This window comes from Typopeltis vanoorti, chromosome 3 (assembly GCF_054136105.1).
Source record: "Typopeltis vanoorti isolate ZY-2024b chromosome 3, IOZ_Tvanoo_1.0, whole genome shotgun sequence".
Taxonomy (NCBI): Eukaryota; Metazoa; Arthropoda; class Arachnida; order Uropygi; family Thelyphonidae; genus Typopeltis; species Typopeltis vanoorti.
In genome coordinates, this window is record NC_143551.1 from 137,231,985 (window position 1) to 137,257,025 (window position 25,041).

The following is a 25,041-nucleotide window of genomic DNA, read 5'->3' on the forward strand; positions in this document are numbered from 1 at the left end:
AAAGTAATTACTACGTACTTCAAGGATATCTTTTTTCTCCCGTTTTCATGTCACCTTTATCATCTCTAATTCCTTTTACAGCACTCTTTCCTCCATTCCTAAGCTTCTTCAACAACCTCCAGAATATTTTGCCACCTTCTTGATATTTATTTTCTATATTCTTGCCAAAGTCCTCCCATGACTTTTGTTTAGCTAGTTTTACAGTGTTTAGCATTCTTACATTTGTCTCTATATTCTCTAAGAGCACTAGCTGACTTATTTGACAGGAACTTTTGATATGCTTTCTTCTTTTCCTTCACTGCCTCTTTAACTTCCTGTGTCCACCAGGGAGTTCTGATTTTTTTATCCTTACAGACAACCTCACCACATGCCTCTCTGGCAGAATCAATCAATGTTTTCTTCAGAGTTTGCCACTGAATCTCCAAGGTTTGATTCCTTTTCTCAAACTCTTTCATTTTTTCTTCAATAATCTTTGTGTATTTTAGTCTACAGTTCACATCTGAGAGCTGCTCAACTTTTATTCGCTTTAAAACTTTCTTACGTGTTATTCTTTTCAATATGAAATTCAATTTTATCCTGCTCAAGACTAAATAGTGATCACTTCCAATTTCAAGTCCTCTGTACACTCTGGTGTCCTGCACCAGGGAGAAAACATCACTATCAACAATAACATAATCAATGAGACTTTTCTTATTCCGAGCATCTCCTCTCCATGTAAATTTGTGCACATTTTTATGTTGGAACATGGTGTTAGTAATAACCAGTCCATGTCCTGAGCAGAAATCCAACAGATATTTGTCATTAATATTAGCTTTGCTCTTTTCTCCAAATTTTCCCAAAATATTTTTGTATATCTCACAATCATTTCCTACTCTGCTATTTAGATCCCCAACAAGGACCAACTTTTCCTTTTTCATTGTGTCAGTTGCTTTTTCTAAAGCCTCAAAAAATTCCTCCACTTCTACCTTAGTAGAACCTTCTGTGGGATCATAGGCACAAATAAGTCTCATTATCCAGTTCCCCATTCTCATATTTGCCCACATTACTCTACTTGAGACTGACTGCCATTCAAGAAGATTAGCCTCGTATTTTGTGTTGAATACTATGGCTATTCCTTCTTTTGCTCGATTGTCATTGCCTGAATATAACATTTTGTATTTATTGCTCAGAAAGATCTCACCAGTTTTGGTCGTTTTTGTTTCAGTCACCCCTATTATGTCAATCTGGTACTTATCTAATTCCTCAGCTAGCTCCATTTCTTTGCCATTCAGGCTTCTTATGTTGATAGTACCGATCTTTAACTCTGGTGATGTTGAGTTGGGGTTTGTTTTCAGATTTGTTCCAGTAGCTGACTTTTCGCTGTTCGCCCTGGCGAAAACAACAGGGATCTTGTTTAACCGGGCGACGCCCCAGCCGGTATGAAATTTTGTCATGTTGTACCATCATTTTTTATTTTGGTTTAACCAATAAGAATACAATTTGGTCGGCTAAATCCCAAATTGCCAGCCCATCCTCGTCCGTTCAGTATCCAAATAGATACCCAACAGGGTGCAACATGAGAAGGTGGGGATTGGACATTAGGTCAGAAGCCCTGGTCAGTTCTCCGCATTCCTTTAAAGGCTATGTGGAGGTCTCCTCTCAGTTATACAGCTTTGACCCTTAAACACTCCATAATAATAAGCAAGTGTTATTATTATCAGACTACCAGGGAGTATGATAATAATAATAATAGCAAGCAAGTGTTGAATGCATCAAGCAAGCACATAAAAAATAACTGAAGCTCTAAGAAAAAAGAAGTTAATGTAGTAGTTTCAAAAAAAGAATTAGGAGAAAAAAATGGCATAAAAGATCAGAAGGTTTGAAATATAACGCACTCCATGGTCAATATTTAAAGGATATTGAAGGGAAAGTTGACAAACACTTCACTTGGTAATGGTTTTAGCAGCGGAAACATCAAGAAAGAGACAGGTCTTATATATACTTGCTGCTCAACAACAAGCACTACCAAAGAATGCAATCAAGGAGAATATTGAAAAGATAATTATAGTAAATGCAAACTGTGCAGATGTAAAGAAGAGAAGCAGGCCATCTAATTAGTTCTGGCAGAAAGATTGCTCATACAGAACAAAGGTATGATAAGTAAGAAAGGTAAGAGTTGAAAGGCGGTACACTAGAGCTTGTGTAGGGAATATGGTTTCCCAACTTGCAGAACCCACAGCTGGAAAAGTTACTGAAATGAAAATGTAAAGATGTTATGAGACATGAACCATTAAGACAGTTGAATACTGGCAAGCATGTAAAATTCTATAAAAGAGGAATCTAAACTGGTATGTCATATACATTAATAAAGTTTGTAAACCCATGCCTACCCAATGCAGAAAGAAGACAGTATATAGTCAAGAAAGTTCTTGCTGACTGTGCACCACGAGACACAACTGGCATGAACTTTCATGTGACTTCCATCTATAAAAGGTTATAAATCTATCGTATATTATTACCATGAATAGGCTATCAATTTTGTTTTCCATTTTTATTAATTTTCATAATTTTTTTTTTTCCTGATACAGAAAAGACAGTCTACAGACAAAAATGGAACTTTAAGCCATTTTAGGTCTACAATAAGCAGGGTGGTGGAATCACACTGGACAATGAAATTCATCTACCTCCTAAAAACAATCACAAACATCCATGACATGGTGAGATTCAAACCCACAGCCTATTGGTTGGAGATTGGATATATTAATCACTCAGGCAACCAGGCTAACAAACCAATGAGACCCATTTTGTTCATGTTGCTTGCTTTCTGTCATAAGGAATTAAATAACTAAATTGATTTTACAAGCAATCCATTAAACAAGTAGGTAAAATAAGAGCAATAAAATAAAATTTCCAATGATATTTTTTTCTTGTGGAAATCAAACTCATAATACACAAATTGTGAATCCAAACTGCTCAGATTTTGAATTGGATTTTTTTCTAATGCAACAGTACCTGAGTTGCACCACACATCATCTCCATCATTTTGTAAGTGTATCGATTTGGAGAAATTGTAAAAGCATAATTCCTTAGCCATTCATCATGATACCAATGGAAATTAAGCTGAAATGATGGGCTTGCACTATTTCAAAATCCTGGACAAAACAACCTTACATAATTCCAACAGCGTTTTCCTTCTAACTGACAAAACTTAGCAGTTAACCTCTCTACCGGCCGAGGTGGATGAAATAGTGAGACCAACTTGTAATAGGTGTTTTCAATAGGTGTTATTACAGATACGATTCTGTAACACCTATTGAAAATTTTCAATAGGTGTTACAGAATCATATCCAGATTTATCTGGACGTATATATAGGTCCTGGCTGGTTGGGTGGTTAAAAGTTTTATATAATTTATGATAACTGTTTGTTAGCAATATGCTAATTGGATAAAAGAAACGGAAATTGTTTAAGAAGAAGTTGGCATTGTAAGTGTTGGAAATTGTAAGGTGGCAACAGATTTTGTAAGAAATTCTCAAAGTATACTGCTAGTAGCTCTGTATCTCAGCGTTTTTTTTTTTTTTTTAACACTTCTTGCTTTCTTTTTTCCAGCTTCTGGTTAACATCAGAACAAAGTAAAATAGTAATAATCTACACTAAGTGTATGTTAATAATCATATTAAGACTCTTGAAGATACACAGGAAAACCTTGCTTAACATGACTAATTAATCCATCGATTAATGCGTGCTAAGCAAATGCAATAAACAATAGGAATAATTATAATTCATCCGTTAGTGTAAATCTGGAAAAAAAAAAAAGCTATATAAGAAGATAAAATCATCGAAGTTAATAAAAATCAATTGCTTAAATTTTTATTTAATATCTAAACATTTGATTGAGCTACTTTTTTACAAAAAAATGAAGTCAAGATGTTTGAATAGTGCTCGACTTTTTCATCTTGTCATGCAATTTGCAATAGCTGGTGATCACTTTATCAAGATTTGGGTGGACTTCGAAGCTTTGTTCCATGTTAGTAACCAGCATCATTTTCCTTTTGAAAATTCAAACAAAATTTAGGTATCTAAATTAAACAAATTAATTAATTTCTTCAATTTTTTTTTAATTTCATATCCAAACACAAGTAGTACAGTAGTAAGTGGTACAACATGATTTACAACAAATTAGGATACATTACATTGAGATCAGTTTAGATTTGTTAGATGAATTATACAGGGAATAATAATTAAATATGAAAAAAAGGAAACTATATATAACTTATATACAATAAACATGGTCAGATGTTCCTCCAGTATCTTGCACAATCAACTGCTCTTTCTGTGCAGGATATAAGGTCCTCTTTTGCACAAGACGATGGAAGAAAGGGACAAGAAAGAAGGTGTTCCATGAACTGGGTTGTCCCACACTCACAACTGTATGGGCTAGTGAGGTAACCCCATTTGATGAGGTTTTGTTTGCAGCATCTTGTCGTCCAGAGTCTGTTTAGGCTTTTCCAAGTATTCCAGTCCAAGTGGGCACCACGTGGAAGATGTTCGGCTGTTGGAATACCAGTATTATTTTCAGGATATACTGCAAGCCATTGTTGAAGTCTTGTCTCTGGGAGGTTTTCAGGTGGTTCAACAGTTGTCAGGAAGCTATGTCGGGATCTTAGTCTTTGGGGCACTGCGGTCTGGTCGAACAGTGGGTGGCGTTCATCATTCATTTGTCTGCTTCTTTCATCAGCTGAGAATGCAGATCTTCAAATTGAAGGAGGTGCAATACCAACCAAAGTATACAGGTCTTTTGGTGGTGTTGGTTTCAGGCATCCTGTAATTAAGCAGCAGCTTTCATTCAATGCTGGATCAAGTTTTTCAGCATGGCAGAATCTGGATCATACTGGGCAAGCATATTCAGCAGAAGAATAGCAAAGGGCCAAGGCAGAAGATCTAGGGTCTGCACCCCATTTGGAGGAGGTAAGCTTTCTTAGTATGTTGTTTCTTGCATTCACTTTTGCCTTTGTTTTTTCTATGTGGGTGTTATATGAGAGGGTGCGACTGAGAGTCACACCGAGGTAGATTGGTTTCTTCCAGGAATGTTCTATATTAGAGCCTTCCCAAGAAATCTGTAGCTTCCTGTTGGCTTCCTTATTGTTAAGGTGGAAAAGGCTAGTCTGGGTTTTCAAGGGGTTTGGTTTTAGTTGATTGTTGGTATAGTATGTGGTTAAGTTATTTAAGGCAAGTGATAGAGTAGTTTCAATGGACTTTAAATATTTTGACTGAGTAGCTATGGCAAAGTCATCAGCATAGATAAAATTTCTAGTTCCTGGAAAGATGGGGAGATCATTGACATAGATGTAGAAAAGTAATGGTGATAACACATTTCTTCAATTAATTAAGAAAAAGTGATTGAGCAAGAGAACAGATTTTGCATGTGCACTTGTAATAATAGCTATGAGTCAACTGCTGAGTGTTGCCAGCCACAGCCCACAGCACTGGCCACTAGCTGCAACATTGAGAATGGTGACAAAAAATTTCATGTAAAATAAAAAAATTGCATTAACTGATTAATAACTCGCTTAAAGCAGGAAATAGTATCATTTCACTCACTCATACTAACTGATTACCATGCAATCGAATTCACGTTAAGCGGGGGTTTTCTGTAATGTGAAATATCCAAATACTAATCAAACATATTGTCATATATACATAAAAATAATAAATGCAATTTTTTTTAACAACACCTAAATTTTAGAAAACTTACTATATTAGCTGATAGAGATGGTGCTGACTGACCCATTAATGAAGTTCTCATGCGGACTAAATTAGATGCTTCTGCTGCTGCTAAAATAGAATATTCTAAATGTACTGTGTATATGAAAAGCTGAAAAATATTAGAAAAAATTTAACCTACATTCAATTCAAGTCTTTTAGAAGTAAAATGTACAGTGTACAGTAAAATGCAACATTTACCATCTCAAAGTTATAGGCCATGACTGCAATGTCGAAGTTTCTATAGGCACTTAATACTTTAACAAGATTAGGCAATACTTGAACTCTGGGAAGGTTTCTTTGTACAAGAATTCTTCTGTGCTAGGACTCTGGCTGGCACAACTATATCAAACAAATTTTGTCAGAGTTCCGAAAGAAGTGACCCCAGAGAGATAGGTTAGAGATTTCAGGCTTAGTAGGTACGACAGGGATTTAGGATAGAGAAATAACAGAAAAGTAGTCGACATAACACATGTTTCAGGATAACATACATTCAAAATGTTTTTCAGTTCTTCATCTTCCAAATCCTCATAATTTTCATTTTTCAGTTTAAAATTATTTTGCTGCATTAATCTATCCTTTAAAGACATTATAAGAGAGTTTAGTAATGTTTCTCACGGTAGTTTGTGAAATCTGATTTTGCTTTCAATTGCTATTCCTTCAAATTCTTTTGATTTTAACATGGTATCAATTTTTGATGCATAAGAACCTACAGAATTTTTAAAATCATTAATTGCATTAATTGTTCGCATGATTAAGGAGTTAGCCCTTATAATACTTATATTGCGACTTTGTAGCACTTCTGACAGATATGATAATTCCTGTAGGATATCAATCATTAATGCTAGACCTTTTAAAAATTCCAAATTGAGAAGTCGGTTTAAAAAGCCCTTATATTTATCATTATGCAAAATGCTTGCATAAAGCTGGTTATTTTCTCTACACAGCAAGAGCCATTCATAAACTGCAAGCTGCCCATCGTGGTTCAAACACATGGCCAATCTTTAAAATTTCGATACCAAGGTCTTTTGCAATTGTATTTAATTCTTGTTGATTTTTTGGTGATTGATGATAAAAAACATATAATTCATCCATAAATATTTCAAAATGATTTATTTCTTTAACGTTTTTTTATCGAATCGTCTAATTCTAATTGTAAACAATGAGCTATGCAATGCCAAATGACAATGTTGGGAAATTCTTGTAGAAGCTTGATTGCAACACCTGATTTGTTTCCTAACATTACACTAGCTCGATCAGAACCAAATGCAATGAGATGATTTTTTAAATAGTTATCAGAAAATCCATATGAATTAAAAGTAGCAATTATAGTAGCATGTATACATTCCATAGTGGTATTTTCTAATTCTACAAGATCTACAAAAATCATAGATGGTTCAGTGAGCTCAACTTATATGTGAATAACTAAAACACTTATTTTCAATAATGTTGTCAATTCATCTGCTATTATAGAAATTTTGCAATTGTTTCTATTATTTTGGAGAATATTTCTTTATTTGTTTAGAAATATGTTCAACTATTCTAATTTCTGAGAATCTAGAATGCAAGGATAATTCTAGATCAATACCATTTTTAATTTGCAGCTTGATTAAATCTGGTAAATCAGACATCAGTCGGTTTCTCCTCACCAAACTATAAACAGAATTAAAAATTTTTGAAGTTATCAAAATTTCTCTTTCATTTAGTTTGTCAATTAAATTTGGTAATATAGATTTGCTACATTCTTCATTTATTTTTATGATTTTATTATGAGCAAATGATTCATTATTTTTGGATAACTTTTTACGCAAAGATGCAGTTCCTGAGTCTGTAGCGTTTCCATTCGGTTTCATCTTCATTTCTATCCATTCCTTTGATAGGCGACAGCTTTTTTCTCCTTCAACACCTAAGTGTTTATATTTTGAGCAAACACGACATCCTAATTTACTATTTTTAACTTCTAACCACTTATACTGCATTTTGAAATACGATGCTTGCTTCTCGTTCCAGCAATCAGGTAAATGATTTTCTTTTTCTCCTCCAACCTGTTGCATATTCATTGAATCAATGTGCATATTATCTTCGACTTCATTTTCAACTGCAGCAGAATCACTTTTCATTATCCCCAAAAAATTTAATAAATTTGACTGTCTTTTCATGTTTCATGGGTAAAAATACTTTTACAATTATAAAAATAAAATTTGCTGAATATATAGTTTTTAAATGTATTATTATGTTTAAATTTTAAACAAAAACAATTGTAATATGTCAGTGTACTGTCGAACACAGAACTAATGTCCAGTGGAACAACCTGTTGATGACAGTTTTATGAGAATAGACTAATTTTTGTTAGGGTACCGTATGAGTTTGTTGCTTAATATATTTCAAAAAATTATGTTTTTTTTGTTTCTTTTGAAAAAAAAAAAGTAAACAACAAGGGGCTAGCAAATTTGAGAAAATTTTAACAAAGAACCCCCATGAGCCCCTTATAGCTCATCACTGAGTGTAATCAATTTACTTGGCTTACTTCCAATTCATCAAGTTATTGCTTAAATTATAATTTTTGATATACAAGCATAATGATGAAAAATAAAACTTTCCCATAAAAAAAAAAGTTAAAATATTAAAAGAATATTCAGTTGTGTAAATTAAGCATCTTAACATGAAGAAAGTTTGATAAAGTTATTAACTCAGCTAACAGTCTAAATATTTATTATTACTATGTTTTACCGGCTACGTAAGTTTATTGAAAGGGAGATGGTGAATCCCGTTTTATTTTATAGCCGGGATGAAACTTGGATCGAAATCCATCGAAGTTCTAGAGTTTCCTGCTGAAAAAACTATCGCCGATCCCAAGAGTAAGTAATCCCTTGGGTAGTACAACACCAGGGCAACTCCATGCAAAGGTGGAGTAAGCTCCGTCACTAACCTTAATATTTTCTCATAATGTAAAAAAACAGCTCCTAAGATATGTATACTGTTTAACATTATGAGAAGAGGTCACTACCCAGACCGGTCTCAACTTTTTTTGAGGTCTCATCAGTGAGTAGGTAGACCTAGAATACCAACATTTTAAGTGAACCGAACTTACATACCTCTACTATTGAATTGCCAAAATGGTGTACTTATATATTGTTATTACCAAATTGTTATTACTATGTTTTACCAGCTACATAAGTTTATTGAAAGGGAGATGGTAAATCCAGTTTTATTTTATAGCCGGGTACGAAACTCGGATCGAAATCCATCGAAGTCCTAGAGTTTCGTGCCGAAAAAAACTATCGGCGAGCCCAAGAGTAAGTAATCCCTTGGGTAGTACAACAAGGGATTACTTACTACAACATTATTATTAATTATTATTACAACAATTTTATTTTATAGCCAGGTAGTTCGTACCCGGCTATAAAATAAAACTGGATTTACCATCTCCCTTTCAATAAACTTATGTAGCTGGTAAAACATAGTAATAACAATTTGGCAATAACAATATATGAGTACACCATTTTGGCAATTCGATAGTAGAGGTATGTAAGTTCGGTTCACTTAAAACCTTGGTATTCCAGGTCTACCTACTCACTGATGAGACCTCAAAAAAGGTTGAAACCGGTCTGGGTAGTGACCTCTTCTCATAATGTATAACAGTATACATTTCTTAGGAGCTGTGTGTTTACATTATGAGAGAATATTAAGGTTAGTGACGGATCTTGCTCCACCTTTGCATGGAGTTGCCCTGGTGTTGTACTACCCAAGGGATTACTTACTCTTGGGATCGCCGATAGTTTTTTCGGCAAGAAACTCTAGGGCTTCGATGGATTTTGATCCGAGTTTCGTACCCGGCTATATTATTATTATTAATTATTATCCTAAGACTCCCATGGAATCAAAAACTCATCTAGGATGCCCCTATGTCATACAGCTCACCATACCATACCTTGAACACATTAAAATTGTCTGCAGACTCCACACACACTCATGCAATGCATTCCAATCATTCACAAAATCTGCTTCTCATTCCCTTGCTCTAATCTTAGCTCCTAAATTTCCCACTACTATTTTTGTGTATTGCAGCATCAATTAAACTGCAACTTTTTTTACTAGTTAAGCTAGTTTATTTTTTAACAGAACACAAACATCAACTACAACAAGTCACAACTATAATATTAATTTTATTTATATATTATTTTTGAATATCAATCCCATACACAAGAACAATGCATTGGCACCATGTGTAAAGTAAAGAGGAGAAAAAACTAGCTTACTGACATTTCTCATAAAGAGTTGGAGGAGAAGGCTATTTGGAGACAACAGAAGTAGCCTAGTCATGATGATATCCATGCACAAACTTTGTTTTCTTATACGCGGATAAAGGATTATAACAAGAATTTCATGTTTAGCATAATTTACTTCTTCATAACCAAACAAAAAAGCTTTAACTAAAGCTATCAGTTACACAGTGAAACATGTAGATGTTTATTACTTTTTACAATAAATCTACAAGTAAATCCCATAACTGTAATTTTTATAATGATTTGCAACCGAGTAAAATACAAGATGTAAGAAATGAAACCTGTCATATGTAATTTAGTTGTCATTTATGGAGGAGTACATATCTTTTTAAGTGATTTGAAATTGCCAATGCTGCTTTTGTCTCTTCAAACTGGAAATGGTATTATTTTAAATTAAAAATTTCATTTCATGAACCAGCTTACAAAACACATTAAGTTATATATATTACCTTGTGTTGTTGATGCAACTGATACATGACCTCCAGGAAATGCTATACAACTTTCACGCCGAAGTTTTACATCCTCTGAACCTTGCCTCACTAATACTCGTGATTTTCGTGGAAAAAGTGAAACCACATCATCTGTGTCTGGACGAGGAGAAATAACTGGGGAAGATGAGGTTCTTTCAACCTGTTCAGAGAAAATTAAGGAACAATTGTCTAATATGCTTTCTGAAATAAACGAAGTTAAGTATCCTGGTTATCATTCTTCATATACATAACAAAAATAGTACTCTTTAACAATCTTATGTACAGCATGTTACATGACATACAACAACATCCAACCTTTCTGTCCTAAAATTTGAAAATCAACTGTTCCAATACCCATTATTGGCAGTTTTACCAATTATCTGATATAATCCAAACCATTAAATAACATTAGAAAAGTTTTAAAATTAAGTTACTTAAATATAAAGAGCTAATAAGCTTCATTTCGGCGATATAAACGTTATTTAAATTAAGGGGATATTAAATCCCACATTGTTTTAAAACCGAATAAGAAACTCAAAGATTGGAATCAGAGAGTTTCATGCCGAATATAGTAAACTATAAAGTATCGGCGACCACTAGTGTGAGCGCAAGTGACCCTAGTACGTGGTACAATACCGGAGAACGCGCGGCAAAGTTCTGATCGCTATTCTTAGGTATTTTCCATAACGTAAAAACACATTTCCTAGGAAATGTATGCTGTCATTACATTATGGTGGGAGGTCACTAGGTAGTGACTGGAAAATACCTAAGAAAAACGATCAGAACTTTGCCACGCGTTCTCCAATATTGTACCACGTACTAGGGTCACTTGCATTAGCTCACGCTAGTGGTCGCCGATACTTTATAGTTTACTATATTCAGCATGAAACTCTCTGATTCCAATCTTTGAGTTTTTTATTCGGTTTTAAAACAATGTGGAATTTAATATCCCCTTAATTTAAATAATTTTAAAATTAAATTCTTCTGATGTATGTTACTGGCAGGTTTATAATCATTGTATGTCAAACCAAAGAAAAGTTCAAAAATTGAATCTTTTGATATCCATTTGCAATTTTAGTGATGATCTGAGCACCCCCCCCCGACACACACACACACACACACACACACACACACATCAGAAAAGACTGAAATTTAGTGACTGATATCATTACATGAAGTTATAAGATATTTAGATGAACCTCTCGACTCAACACACACACAAAGCCTAATTACCAATTATTCCAACTATACTCACTCCTTGGTTTTGGGAGTTAGCTGTTCAAAAAAATAAATAAAATAAAATAAAATAACTCTCAGCTGAATATTTTTCATCATCAATCCTCATATGTATTAATTTTTTTTTCCATCAATCCCTATAGGGATCACTAGGGGAACAAAAAAAAAAAAAAAAAAATGCTTTGTCCTATGACAAATAAATGATACAACAATGTCATTTTGAAATGCCTTATTCATTTACTGAACCAAGAGGAAGCCACAGTTATGTAGCAACTCCGAACATCTGAAGGCTATTCCCATTTACTCAGCTATACAACTGGCTGATATTTCTGAGCATTAGTCATCTTTGAAAGTTAACTGCAATGCAAAGTTCAGTAATAATTGACCATGCATAATGAAAACTTTTAAGTTTATCATTCAAAGTACTATATTTTAATTAACTTCATATACATCATTATTATACCACTGACCAGCCACACTGGGTAGCTTTTACATAGCCAGTCAATCTACAGTAGCAAAAGTAATTAAAAACATTAGTAATTTTACAAATCTGAAACATTACAAATAATTTTTCAAACATATATCAGACTCATTAAATCAGAACACAACACAAGAAGTTATAAAATCTATAACACAAGAAAGCTATGTGTGGACAAATCGTTAAGGAAAAAGAAAGAAAGAAACTGGTATATATGTTTTTGCGAACATGAAGAGGTCAGTCCTTGGAGAAAACAGTGTGAGGAAGGGACTGTTCAAAGAAAAGAAATAGAATTAAAAGCTAAAGATAAGAAACTAGTTCAGTAAGTTTGAAGCTAAACTGTGTATGGCTTGAAAAGCAGCTGCTCATGTTTTACATGCATAGAAGAAAGTAGAAGAATGATAGTGGCCAGTTTGGTAAAGCAGTGCTCATTAATAACTATAGAAAACCCATACAAGAGAAAAAGAATATTTCAAAGAAAAGAAATAGTTGTTGGAAGTTTATCCACTTGGTAAATCAGGCCTGCACAACTTGATTGTCTTTGAGGGCCAAACCCAACTTGGACCACTCAACCAATGGCCAGATCACTTCGGACCTAGAATCTTAGACTAGTCTGCTGCAGCTAAACTTAAATAAATTTGTTAGTAGGTCTACAGTAAATATTAATTAATATGCATATTTACATTTTTTAGAGTTACAATTAAAATTATAATCAAAATTATTTACAAACAAATATAGCTGCAAAATTTCTCAATAAAAACCACCTAAACATAAACACAAAGTTTACTAATAATTTCACTGAGAATATCACACTTATTCTCAGTGAAATATCAGTTACTGAATGTCACAATGTGACATTTCTTTGTTGCCATGTTTGAAGTGGCCGTTCTTAATAAGGCAGGAAATCCTCTAAATTGATATCACTTAAAGATTAAAGATGAATGCTGTTTGGTTTTGTTCAAGTTCATGACCGAAAATATTTGTTCACAAGTATATATGCTCACAAACATACAAAATACCTGGAAGGCAGTATCCAACAAACTTTTAAATTTAACCTGATCCAGAAGAAAATAAAACTCTTATAAAGTTCTCTCCCTATGCTTGACCCGAGTGTTTTCAGAACACTGGAGATCAATAACTTCCATCTGGAGTTCGAGAGGTAGATTTCCTGCTTCGACAGAAAATGGATCCTCAATCACTTTTATGTGTTTGAGGATCCATTTTCTCAATGGATCCTCAAATTACTAATTTCATTACTCAATGGCATTCTTTTCTGAAACTCCTCACTTAGAAGTGATATGTGCTTCTTATATATTACACTCACCATTGCATGATATTCTGATGGAATATTCTGTGAAAGTTAAGAGATGTGACATATCCCACTTAGCAAGTTGATTTTCAAACAAACTTAATTTCATTTTGAATGCCTTTATAAGAGACATTAATAAAAAACAAAATTATTTTTTCCTTGAAGCTGTAAGTTTAGGTCATTCAAGGGACCCAAAATGTCACACAAGAAAAATAAATCTCGATTCCATTCTTCATCCATTATTTCTGGGAATTTTTCCATATCTTCTTCAGATTTCAAAAATTCAACTAGTTCATTTTTTAAAGCGACAAAGTGTGACAAAACTTTACTGTGGCTCAACCAATGTACATCAGTGTGCTAAATCCCCATACTCGCCATCATTTTTTTCTAGGAAACGCCTGAAACATTTTGTGTTTCAAACTCCGAGCTCGATATGAGGGTGCTTAAGGGTCAAAGCTGTATAACTGAAAGGAGACCTCCACATAGCCTTTAAAGGAATGCGGAGAACCGACCAGGGCTTCTGACCTAATGTCCAATCCTCACCTTCTTGTGGTGGACCCTGTTGGGTATCTACTTTGATACTGAACGGACGAGGATGGGCTGGCAATTTGGGATTTAGCCGACCAAATTGTATTCTTATTGATTAAACCAAAATAAAAAATGATGGTACAACATGACAAAATTTCATACCTGCTGGGGTGTTGCCCGGTTAAACAAGGCCCCCGTTGTTTTCGCCAGGGAACCAGGGCAAACAGCGAAAAGTCAGCTACTGGAACAAATCTGAAAACAAACCCCAACTCAACATCACCAGAGTTAAAGATCGGTACTATCAACGTAAGAAGCCTGAATGGCAAAGAAATGGAGCTAGCTGAGGAATTAGATAATTCCAGATCGACATAATAGGGGTGACTGAAACAAAAAAGACCAAAACTGGTGAGATCTTTCTGAGCAATAAATACAAAATGTTATATTCAGGCAATGACAATCAAGGAAAAGAAAGAGTAGCCATAGTATTCAACACAAAATACGAAGGTAATCTTCTTGAATGGCAGTCAGTCTCAAGTAGAGTAATGTGGGCAAATATGAGAATGGGGAACTGGGCAATGAGACTTATTTGTGTCCCACAGAAGGTTCTACTAAGGTAGAAGTGGAGGAATTTTTTGATGCTTTAGAAAAAGCAATTGACACAATGAAAAAGGAAAAGTTGGTCCTTGTTGGGGATCTAAATAGCAGAGTAGGAAATGATTGTGAGACATACAAAAATATTTTGGGAAAATTTGGAGAAAAGAGCAAAGCTAATAATAATGGCAAATATCTGTTGGATTTCTGCTCAGGACATGGACTGGTTATTACTAACACCATGTTTCAACATAAAAATGTGCAAAAATTCACATGGAGAGAAGAGGCTGGGAATAAGAAAAGTCTCATTGACTATGTTATTGTTGATAGTGATGTTTTCTCCTTGGTGCAGGACACCAGAGTGTACAGGGGATTTGAAATTGGAAGTGATCACTATTTAGTCTTGAGCAGGATAAAATTGAATTTCATATTGAAAAGAATAACACGTAAGAAAGTTTTAAAGCTGAAAGTTTTAAATTTGAACTGTAGACTAAAATACACAAAGATTATTGAAGAAAAAATGAAAGAGTTTGAGAACAGGAATCAAACCTTGGAGATTCAGTGGCAAACTCTGAAGAAAACATTGATTGATTCTGCCAATGAGGCATGTGGTGAGGTTGTCTGTAAGGATAAAAAAATCAGAACTCCCTGGTGGACACAGGAAGTTAAAGAGGCAGTGAAGGAAAAGAAGAAAGCATATCAAAAGTTCCTGTCAAATAAGTCAACTAGTGCTCTTAGAGAATATAGAGACAAATGCAAGAATTCTAAACACTGTGTAAAACTAGCTAAACAAAAGTCATGGGAGGACTTTGGCAAGAATATAGAAAATAAATATCAAGGTGGCAAAATATTCTGGAGGTTGTTGAAGAATCTTAAGAATGGAGAAAAGAGTGCTGTAAATAGGAGTTAGAGATGATAAAGGTGACATGAAAACAGGAGAAAAAGATATCCTTGAAGTATGGAGTAATTACTTTGAAAAACTGCTAAATGAAACAAGCAGTGATGACAGCACAGTGGTAAAAAACACTGACCAGGCATGCAGTCAGTCAGTCAGGAATACATATCCATACTTGAAGTAGAAAAAGCCATCAAAGGCTTGAAATGTGGAAAGACAGCAGGAGTAGATGATATTCGACCAGAAACGCTGAAATATGGTGGTATAAGAGTCTTACAGTGGCTGCACTGCATAGTTCAGAAAGCCTGGACAGAGGGACGAATTCCCAATGATTGGAGTAGAGCTCTCATAGCACCCATATATAAAAAGGGAAATAAAACTGAATGTGAGAATTACAGAAGTATTTCCCTACTGAGTGTTCCTGGTAAGATATGCAAATATACTTGAGAAATGGTTGAGAAGAATTGTGGAAGAAAAGCTTGGTGAAGAACAAGCTGGATTCAGGCCAAATAGAGGCTGTCAGGATCAGAACTTCACTTTACGACAAATAGTCGAGAAAGTGGGAATACAACAAAGATCTGTATTTAAGTTTTGTTGATTTGAAAAAGGCATATGACAAGGTGCCAAGACAGAAGCTATTCAATACGCTGCAGTTATACAGTGTCAATGGGGCATTATATCAAGCAATACTTAGTCTTTATTTGAGTTGTAAGTCCGCAGTTAGAATTGAAGGAAGTACAGGAAGATGGTTTAATGTTAAATCTGGTGTGAGATAAGGATGTACATTATCTCCTCTGTTATTCATTATCTATATGGATCACATTATGAAGGAAAGTGGTATTAAACATGATATCAAAATTGGAGATGTTAATGTCAGCTCTTTGCTTTATGCGGATGATGTTATACTTCTAAATAAATCCGTTACAAGTCTGCAAGATTCTCTGACTAAATTGAATAGCTGTTGTAATAGATATGGTATGAAGGTCAGCAATAAAAAGACAAAGACAATGAAAATAGGCAGAATCATTGAAAATGTCAACTGTGTTGTGAATGGAGAACCTGTGGAACAAGTAAAACATTTCATTATGTATATTATTTCTGGGAAAACTCCCATGTTACTCCTCTTAATAAACTATTATAATTACAGCTGTTTTGCCTGCTTCAGTTTAGGAGTGCCCCTGTTTAAATGTCATTGGCTATTTACTCATGGATTCTTAGGGCATTGTGAGTGTAAATGTACCAAAAAGTATATGTAGCATAAGGAATAGAAATTTACACATACCTTTTTCTGGGTGTTGCGGCTTTTCCTCTTTCTGCGATGTCGAAAAACTACTGAGTGTGTGTGTGGGGTAGGCAATTTGGTAGAATTAAGTTAGAAAAACCTGGTTTTTTTTCCGTAACATATATAAATATATATATTATATTATATAGGGTGGGGAAAAGGTGAAAGGGTTGATTTTTTAAAAATAGGGAGGGGGAAGGGGAAATGTGGTTGACGGGGTGCGGTTCGTTTGACGACCACGAATAGTCGAAACGGACAGCACCATGTCAACCACCTTATCCCCCCCTTCCTATTTTAAAAAATCAAATCTTTTACCTTTTCTCTACCCTATATAATATAATATATATGTTTATATACATTACGGAAAAAAACCCGGGTTTTTCTAACTTAATTCTACCAAATTGCCTACCCCACACACACACACACTCAGTAGTTTTTCGACATCACAGAAAGAGAAAAAGCCGCAACACCCAGAAAAAGGTATGTGTAAATTTCTATTCCTTATGCTACATATACCTTTTGGTACATTTACACTCACAATGCCCTAAGAATCCATGAGTAAATAGCCAATGACATTTAAACAGGGGCACTCCTAAACTGAAGCAGGCAAAACAGCTATAATTATAATAAAACATTTCAGCTATTTAGGCACGATTTTTACTGAAAATGGTAAATTAAATATAGAAATAGACAACAGAATCAGCAAAGCTGGTATGGTGGGAAGTCAATTGAATAAATTCATATGGAATAAGAGAGAAATTAGTCGGAACACTAAATTAGCTGTATACAAGACAGTGTTCAAACCGGTTTTAACTTATGGATCTGAGAGCTGGGTCAGAAGTAAAACACTTGACCAAAGACTAGAGACCACAGATATGAGTCCTGGGAAAGATTATAGGCATGAACAGATGGCATCAATGGCAATATCATATTAAAAACAAGGATATTAGGAAAGAACTTGACATTGTCAGCATCCAGGAATGCATTAGCAGAGCTAATCTCAGGTGGTATGGTGGTAAGATTAGCAAAACAAGTGTTCTCTGCCAGGTTCGCAGCAAAATGACCCAGAGGAAGACCAAGATATAGGTGGATTGATATGGTACAAAGTGCTTTAGACGATAGAAATATAAGATCTGATAATGTTGGAATCTTGACAAGTAACAGACTGATTTGGAGGAAAATTGTAGACAGGAAATTAATAATGATGTAATTTTTTCATGAGTACTATCATATCCTGTACACCCCTTGAGGGTACATGGCAGGAATTTGATGATGATGAACTCCGAGCTCGAATATAGTTGATCAGAGCAAATACTACTTTAACCACATGATCAACTTGCAAAACCTTTGAACATAATACCTGCTGATGAATTAGGAAGTGATATTTTGTCAATGGTTTACCTGCATACTGTTCAATAAATGTTACAGCACCAACATTTTTTTCCACACATAGATGGGGCACCATCAGTGCAAACTACTACTAAATTCTTGAAATTTAAGGATAGTTTTTCGGTTACACACACATCTTTACATTTTCTGCGATCTCCTTTCCTGTTGTTCTTCCTTTCATTGAACACAAACCAGCAAGCTCCTCCGTCACCTCAACATTCTTATCAACGCCTCTTACATATATTAAAAGCTGTGCAGTATTTTCCACTTCAATACTTTCATCCATAGCAAGCGAATAATAGACAAATTCACTAGCTGATTTTTGCAGGTTATTTTTAAGATCCTCGGCAATATCAGCCACCCTGCGCTAAACAATCATACGGGACAAACTGATATTTTGAAAATCATTTTTCTTATCAGGACACTTTTTTTTTTTTTTTTATCAACTCTCCCTCAGTAAATGATTTGCCAGCACAAACTATTTCTTGTGATATTTCTAAGCTTACCTTTGTGGCAACTTCATCTTCAAATGAAGTTACCTTTGTGGCAACTTCATTTGAAGATGTCACTTTTTTAAAGGCTTGTTGCTCACCACTAAGGGCTTTCAATAACTTTGCTGCTTTTATTTTCTTTTCACTTGCATCCAACTTGCAAAGGTTAGGATGTTTCGATTAAAAATGATATCTCAGATTGTACTCTTTCGGCACACCGATAGATTCCCAGCAAACAATCTACACTATTTTGTCCTTAAACTACATAAAAAATATTTGTTTGTCCACTCAGGGTTAAATGCTCGATGTTCCGAATCTATTTTATGCTTTTTACTTAAGCTCATTGTGTCGAGATTGGCAATATTAATTACAAAAAAACTAATGATGAAAAACTCACAATGCAGGTTATGATAACAGTTATGTAATGTATTGCTCCAGCTACAACCAACCACTACACTGCCAAAACCAGTCAAGGCACAGCCAACTTTGTGTAATACGATTCATTCTCGTTCGTAGACATCAAGTCGTTATTACGGAGATGTAACTTTGAATTTCCCCGCAGCAACACTACCGCTAACAAAACCTCAAAGCGATTGTAATAATTTGTTATGAAATACGACAGCGGGAATAATTCCAAATGCAATTTATTGTCGAATTGAAAGAAACATGATTGTGACATTAATTATATGAACGTAAACATGCAGTGTCTTAGTAAAAATTTAATTCAATGCTAGGAAAAAATCGTCTAATTTCATATTCCCCTGAATGATTAAATAATTCAATCAGGCAGACGGGTCAAAATAAATAGCATTGCCGGCCATATGTTGCACAGGCCTGCTATAAATTAAAGATAGCAAAAAATTATATACTTGGTTTAATCCTTCATCCAAGTGTAAGCGAACAAGTTTGCGCCTAAACTATTTTCAGGACTGGGCCAATTCGTATATAGAAGCTTATGACTTCACATCACTTGCCTTAGTATCCTATAATGCAAAGCACATAGGACTTATACGAATTGCTCCAGTCCTGAAAATACTTTAGGAGCAAATTTGTTTGCTTACATTTGGATAGAGAATTAAACCAAGTATATAATTTCTTAGTATCTTTAATTTATAATTTATTCTAAGAAAAGAAATAGAATAGATTTGTAAGAGTGATATCTACCCTCTTTGGAATAGCAATTACTAAAGGAAGATTTTTGATGCGATGCATATATAAATATTGTATCTTATTTATGTTGTATAAATGTTGTATCTTAAGCTGTTTTCAGCTTAAGATACAACAAATTTAGAATTTACACTGATTAGACTCAATCTAGGTAATATCAGGATTATTATTAAGAGACACCTCCAGGAGTCAGGGACTGATTGAGGGAACCTACATATCACCTGCACCAACTGTGATACATTTCCTTGAATTCATTCACACCTGCACTGACTACCTCCAAAGGAAATCCATTTCAATCAAGCACCACTCTGCAAGCAAAAAATCTAGCTCTCACCCCCCCACACACACTTCTTGACTGCATTAATTTTCAACTTTAACTTCCATGGACACCCTGTCTTAATTCTCTCCATCCTCCATAAAATAAAAAAAATACCATCTACTAGTATCCTGTATGACCTCTCAGAAATTCGTAAGTTTCAATCATATCATCCATGTTTTTATTATTTGCTAGTGTCTGCAGTATACAAATTCTCAATCTGTCTTTATAATCTGTATTCCACTATCCTGATAATATCTTTAACATTTTCTCTAACTATCTATCCACAGTATCGGCATCACCAAGGAAACCAGAAGACCAAATGGTGCACATAATAGTCCAAGTGGGGGTATCAAAGCCTTGTAAGGCAAAATGTCAAGGTTCCACACTGCAATTATCCCAAGTTGTATTTGCAATTTTTGCTATATAGCCCTTGAACTTCAAATTCCAACTTCCTATCTGGTAAAAGTCCAAGATCCTGAGCCTGATCAGTTCCTTCTAGCATAATCCTATCAATATAATATAACAACGGATTTACTAACAATGAACTAATAGCCATTTCCATGTGCCCATAATTTCAGCCTATCAGCCACATTCTTGATTACCCTGCCTATCTTTACATCAGTATCCTGTCAAATCCTTCCCAATGTCATTAATGTAAAGACTGAATAACAATGGATCAAGGACTGATCCCAGGGGTATACCACTGGTAACCTTATATCTCGCAGACTCACATCCCCCCCCCCATATATCACCTTTTGATATCTCAGCATGTCATTTTCTATTCTCACTAATATTTTAAAATACATTCCCATATTCTCCAATTTGCGTAACAGTCTTCCATATTGAATCCTGTCAAAAGTCTTAGCAAAATTACAAAAATATCATGGTGTATCTATTCCCCTTATCTGACTCAACCATAACATTATTATAAGATGTAAGGGGCTCAAACATGAACTTCCTTTAGTAAACCCATGCTGTTCATTACAAAGCATAGATTCTCTGTCAACCCATTTCTGTATGTGAGCTCTTACCAATTTTTCTAATCTTACCAATCATACTGCTAAGTTGATAGACATATCAGTTTTTGCACCACCCTTGTGCAATAGGATTATGATACATTCTTTCCAGTCCTGTGTAAATCTTTCCTGTTCTGAGGCTGAAATTATATAGCCTGATCGATGGAACAGCCAGTTCAGCGTAACACTTGTAGCAACCGTGCTATAGTGAAGAGGTAGCAGTGAACTCAATTTCACAATACAGCAACAAAGCTTTTAACCTGACTCAATGTAAATAACATCAGGATTATTATTAAGAAGACAGCCAGGAAGTCAGGACTGATCAAGGGAGACCACATATCACCTATGCCAACTGTCATATCTTTTCTTGAATTCATTCACACTACCTGCACTCACTACCTCCAAACAAAATCCATTCCAATCACACAGCACTCTATCAGAGAAAAATCTAGCTCACCCAGCTGAGAGCTTTTAGCAAAATGGTCACTCATTAGTTGAAATTTTCATCTGCATCAGTCACCTGCATACGATTTGCATTCAATAGAGTTAACCTTTCATACTTATTCTTTCTTTTACTTGGAGCATGCATAATAGAATTCTTTTGGATTGTATTTATCTTGCATACTCACATTTAGGTTTCTGTACAACAGTTGTAACTCGTCTGGCCAACTTCTTATAATTTTTGTAACTGACACCATCCTTATGCACACAGTATTCCATACTGTCTTTTTCTTAAAAATCTCTTGTTAATAAGGTGAATTCATTTCACTTTTATTCAATTTATTCTTCTAACTCTATGGACACATCCTGATATTGCATCATTTAAGTAAATTTTAAATGCTTCCCATGCATTGGTAATATCCTTCCCATCTAGCAACCAATACCATGGAAGAGAACCTGGCATATCCCTCAGATGGTCATAAGTTCCTGCTTTGTATTTCAGCAGGTACCCCTTTTCTGAATCAACATGCATAAACTTAGCCACTTCTCAAATCAGTACAGCATGATCACTGTAACTAACTATAGACAGAACAGTCACATCTAACTGAAACTCCCTTTGCTGCTACAATGATTATAATTAGAACAAAAAGTCACTTTCAACTACAAAAATCTCATAAGCTTTCTGCTTTGTAAGTTTCTTGCCTAGACAAATAAATGGAAATTTCAGTCTCTTGATTCCAGAGGAACTTTCATTCTTTTAAAATCATATAGGAAGAATAAAACTGAATGACTACTACATATGCATCTGCATCATGAATTCAAAAAGCTGTTCCTATGTTCACAATTTTCTCGGAATATAAAAGTATCATCCTTCAGCTGAACATTCATGAACAATCATTATGGGTTTACAACTACCCAGAATAGAGAAAACAGCATATTTTTTTTTCCCCTTCACTCAGGAGACTTTAATAACTGCATTCACTTTCTATATGAATGAGTCCAACAGCAAACTTCACTGACTAGAACACTTTTAAAATGTTTTTTTTTTCTTTCCCCAGATGGAGAAGCTTTGGTAATTAAACTACATCAAGAAAGTTCATCACTCACAACACTCAACTTTACAGGACCCTCTATTTGGGCTTGAAGAAAGTAATTTCTTTGGTTTCACATTTCTCTTTTACAGTATATGCATGCAGATTTATTTTTTAACCACTCTCCTTTCACTGTCCTTCATTACTTCACATACTAGAATATTTTTCCAACTTGTTTTCTCATGATTCATGAACAGCTAATACCACATCAATTAATGATCTTTTTATCTATGTGTTTGCTCAAAATATAACAGAACGTATCTGATTTTCACTGCAAGTGAAAATCTGCATGTCACCATTACAAGTTTCAGTGTTGTTCTTTCAGAAGCAATAAGTGTAGACATTTGCATATTAATTATGTCACAAAGAGATCAAAAATTATAGTTCTATAATCCTAATATTGAACAGCTAATACCACATCAATTAATGATCTTTTTATCTATGTGTATGCTCAAAATATAACAGAACATATCTGATTTTCACTGCATGTGAAAATCTGCATGTTTCAGTGTTGTTTTTTCAGAAGCAATAAGTGTAGGTATTTGCATATTAATTATGTCACAAAGAGATCAAAAATTATAGTTTCTTTTTATTTTACAAGATTTAAACAGAGAAGCAAGTTCATTTGATTATTTATATCATGTATGTATCATATCAATTTGGTATTTTCCATAAGTAATGGCATGAGGGCCAATCTGAAAGTAATGCTTCCATTGTGATAACTCCTTCCTAAAAGAGAGATGTTAGTGAAGTAAAAAATAAGGTAGTTTGAAGACTGCTTTACTTTCATGACTTTCTCAACATAACGTCCATCTCTTTCAATACATTTTCTCCATCGTGTGTACTGAAGCTTTTCAGAACCATTTCCTCAACTCTACTTTGATCTGTACATTATTTTCAAAATAGATACCTCTGAAATGGCTTCTTCAACTTAGAAAATAATCACAACTCCATATTCCTTAACATGAATACGATTTGTTGTTTCAACTTTCCATCTCAATCTTCATTAGAGCTTCAAATTTACTATTATTCTTTTCACTACCATAACACAATTTTAACCTAACCTTTATTATAGCCTAATCCTGTAATGCTCAATGTTCAATTTCAGTGCTAATAATTTCTGGGCCTTATTGGTCAATTTTCTCTGATTATCTGTGCTCAGGTTTCTGATTATGGAAATCATCAGTTGCAGTTTTTTGGCTAAGCACTTTATGATCAGTCTGTAAAGGCACACAAAACTGTTTACCTTACCATCACAATTTCCTGTTCTTTGGGCCCAATGACACACAGTACTCAAACCTAGCTGCTTTATCATAAAACCTTGTAACTAGCAGTGAATTTCATTAGTGCATCACAAATTTGATTATTTCACACTGCATACTTAGACAAACTTGTAAAAGGCATCCACTGTAGACATAAAATTGCAAAGCAACTTTAATCATATATCACCGTTTACAAAACTGTGGTAGAGATGAATGCACAAAACTGTTTCAAGAACACACAAAGAGCTGTGTAAACACATAGGTATCACTTTCAAAACATCACTCATGGTAAGTTTAACTCATAACATTTATTAATCCAATTTCTTCTTTTATTAAGATAATAAACAAATAACAGTGAGATTGCAAAATTAAATTCACCATTCATTAACACCTTTGAACAATTCACTGAATTCATTAACAAAAATAGGGGGGGTGGGGAGACATCCTTACAACCTTTTGTGAGTGGGAGTCACAAATTTTTAAATTTTAAAGTCTAAGACAACTTTCACTGATAATGAAGAAAGACTTCAACAATCAAAGGGGAAAAAATATCACAAACAAATAAATTCAAAGTTAAAAAAGGCAATATGTTTCAATTAAAATTCTTAAGAAATAATAGCATACTACAATAAGAAAAACTTTTTTTTCTTCTGAACTTTTAAAATGTGGGATATGTGAACATATACAGGGTGTTCGGGATAAATTTGACATATTTATAATTAATTATATTTTTCCGTAAGTTACATGTATTAACACACACTTCTCTTCATTTAAAAGTTTGGACCCTTCTTCATTCACATACAAGATGTCAGAAAGGGTGGATAGCTGGAACCCACCTGAATCATGGAAGAGAATAACTTGTATCATGATGATTCGTGCCCGCCATCAAAATAAGGATATTACGACTGCTGCCCAATGCTCCCTGAATACAGTAAAAACAATCAGGCATGAACTAGAGACTTGCAATGGTGACTACGAGGATGTAGCAAGAAGAAAGATCCCTAGCAGACGATCTGATTGCATTCGTACAGCAGAATTCCTCGCAAATC

The 25,041-nt window shown here is 34.4% G+C and overlaps 1 protein-coding gene across 7 annotated transcripts in view; it reads right to left on the reverse strand.

Annotated features, from left to right (window-relative positions):
* dop (microtubule-associated serine/threonine (MAST) protein kinase dop) overlaps positions 1 to 25,041 on the reverse strand; it is a 677,535-nt gene that overhangs the window by 557,838 nt on the left and 94,656 nt on the right. For 6 of the 7 annotated variants that reach the window (XM_090390876.1, XM_090390874.1, XM_090390879.1 and 3 more), the window contains 2 exons: positions 10,477 to 10,657; positions 5,734 to 5,813 (listed from right to left, as the gene is read on the reverse strand). In XM_090390876.1, coding sequence (XP_090247002.1) covers positions 5,734 to 5,813; positions 10,477 to 10,657 — 261 coding nt within the window. The remainder of the gene's footprint in view (positions 1 to 5,733; positions 5,814 to 10,476; positions 10,658 to 25,041) is intronic. The other variant, XM_090390878.1, reaches the window with a different exon arrangement.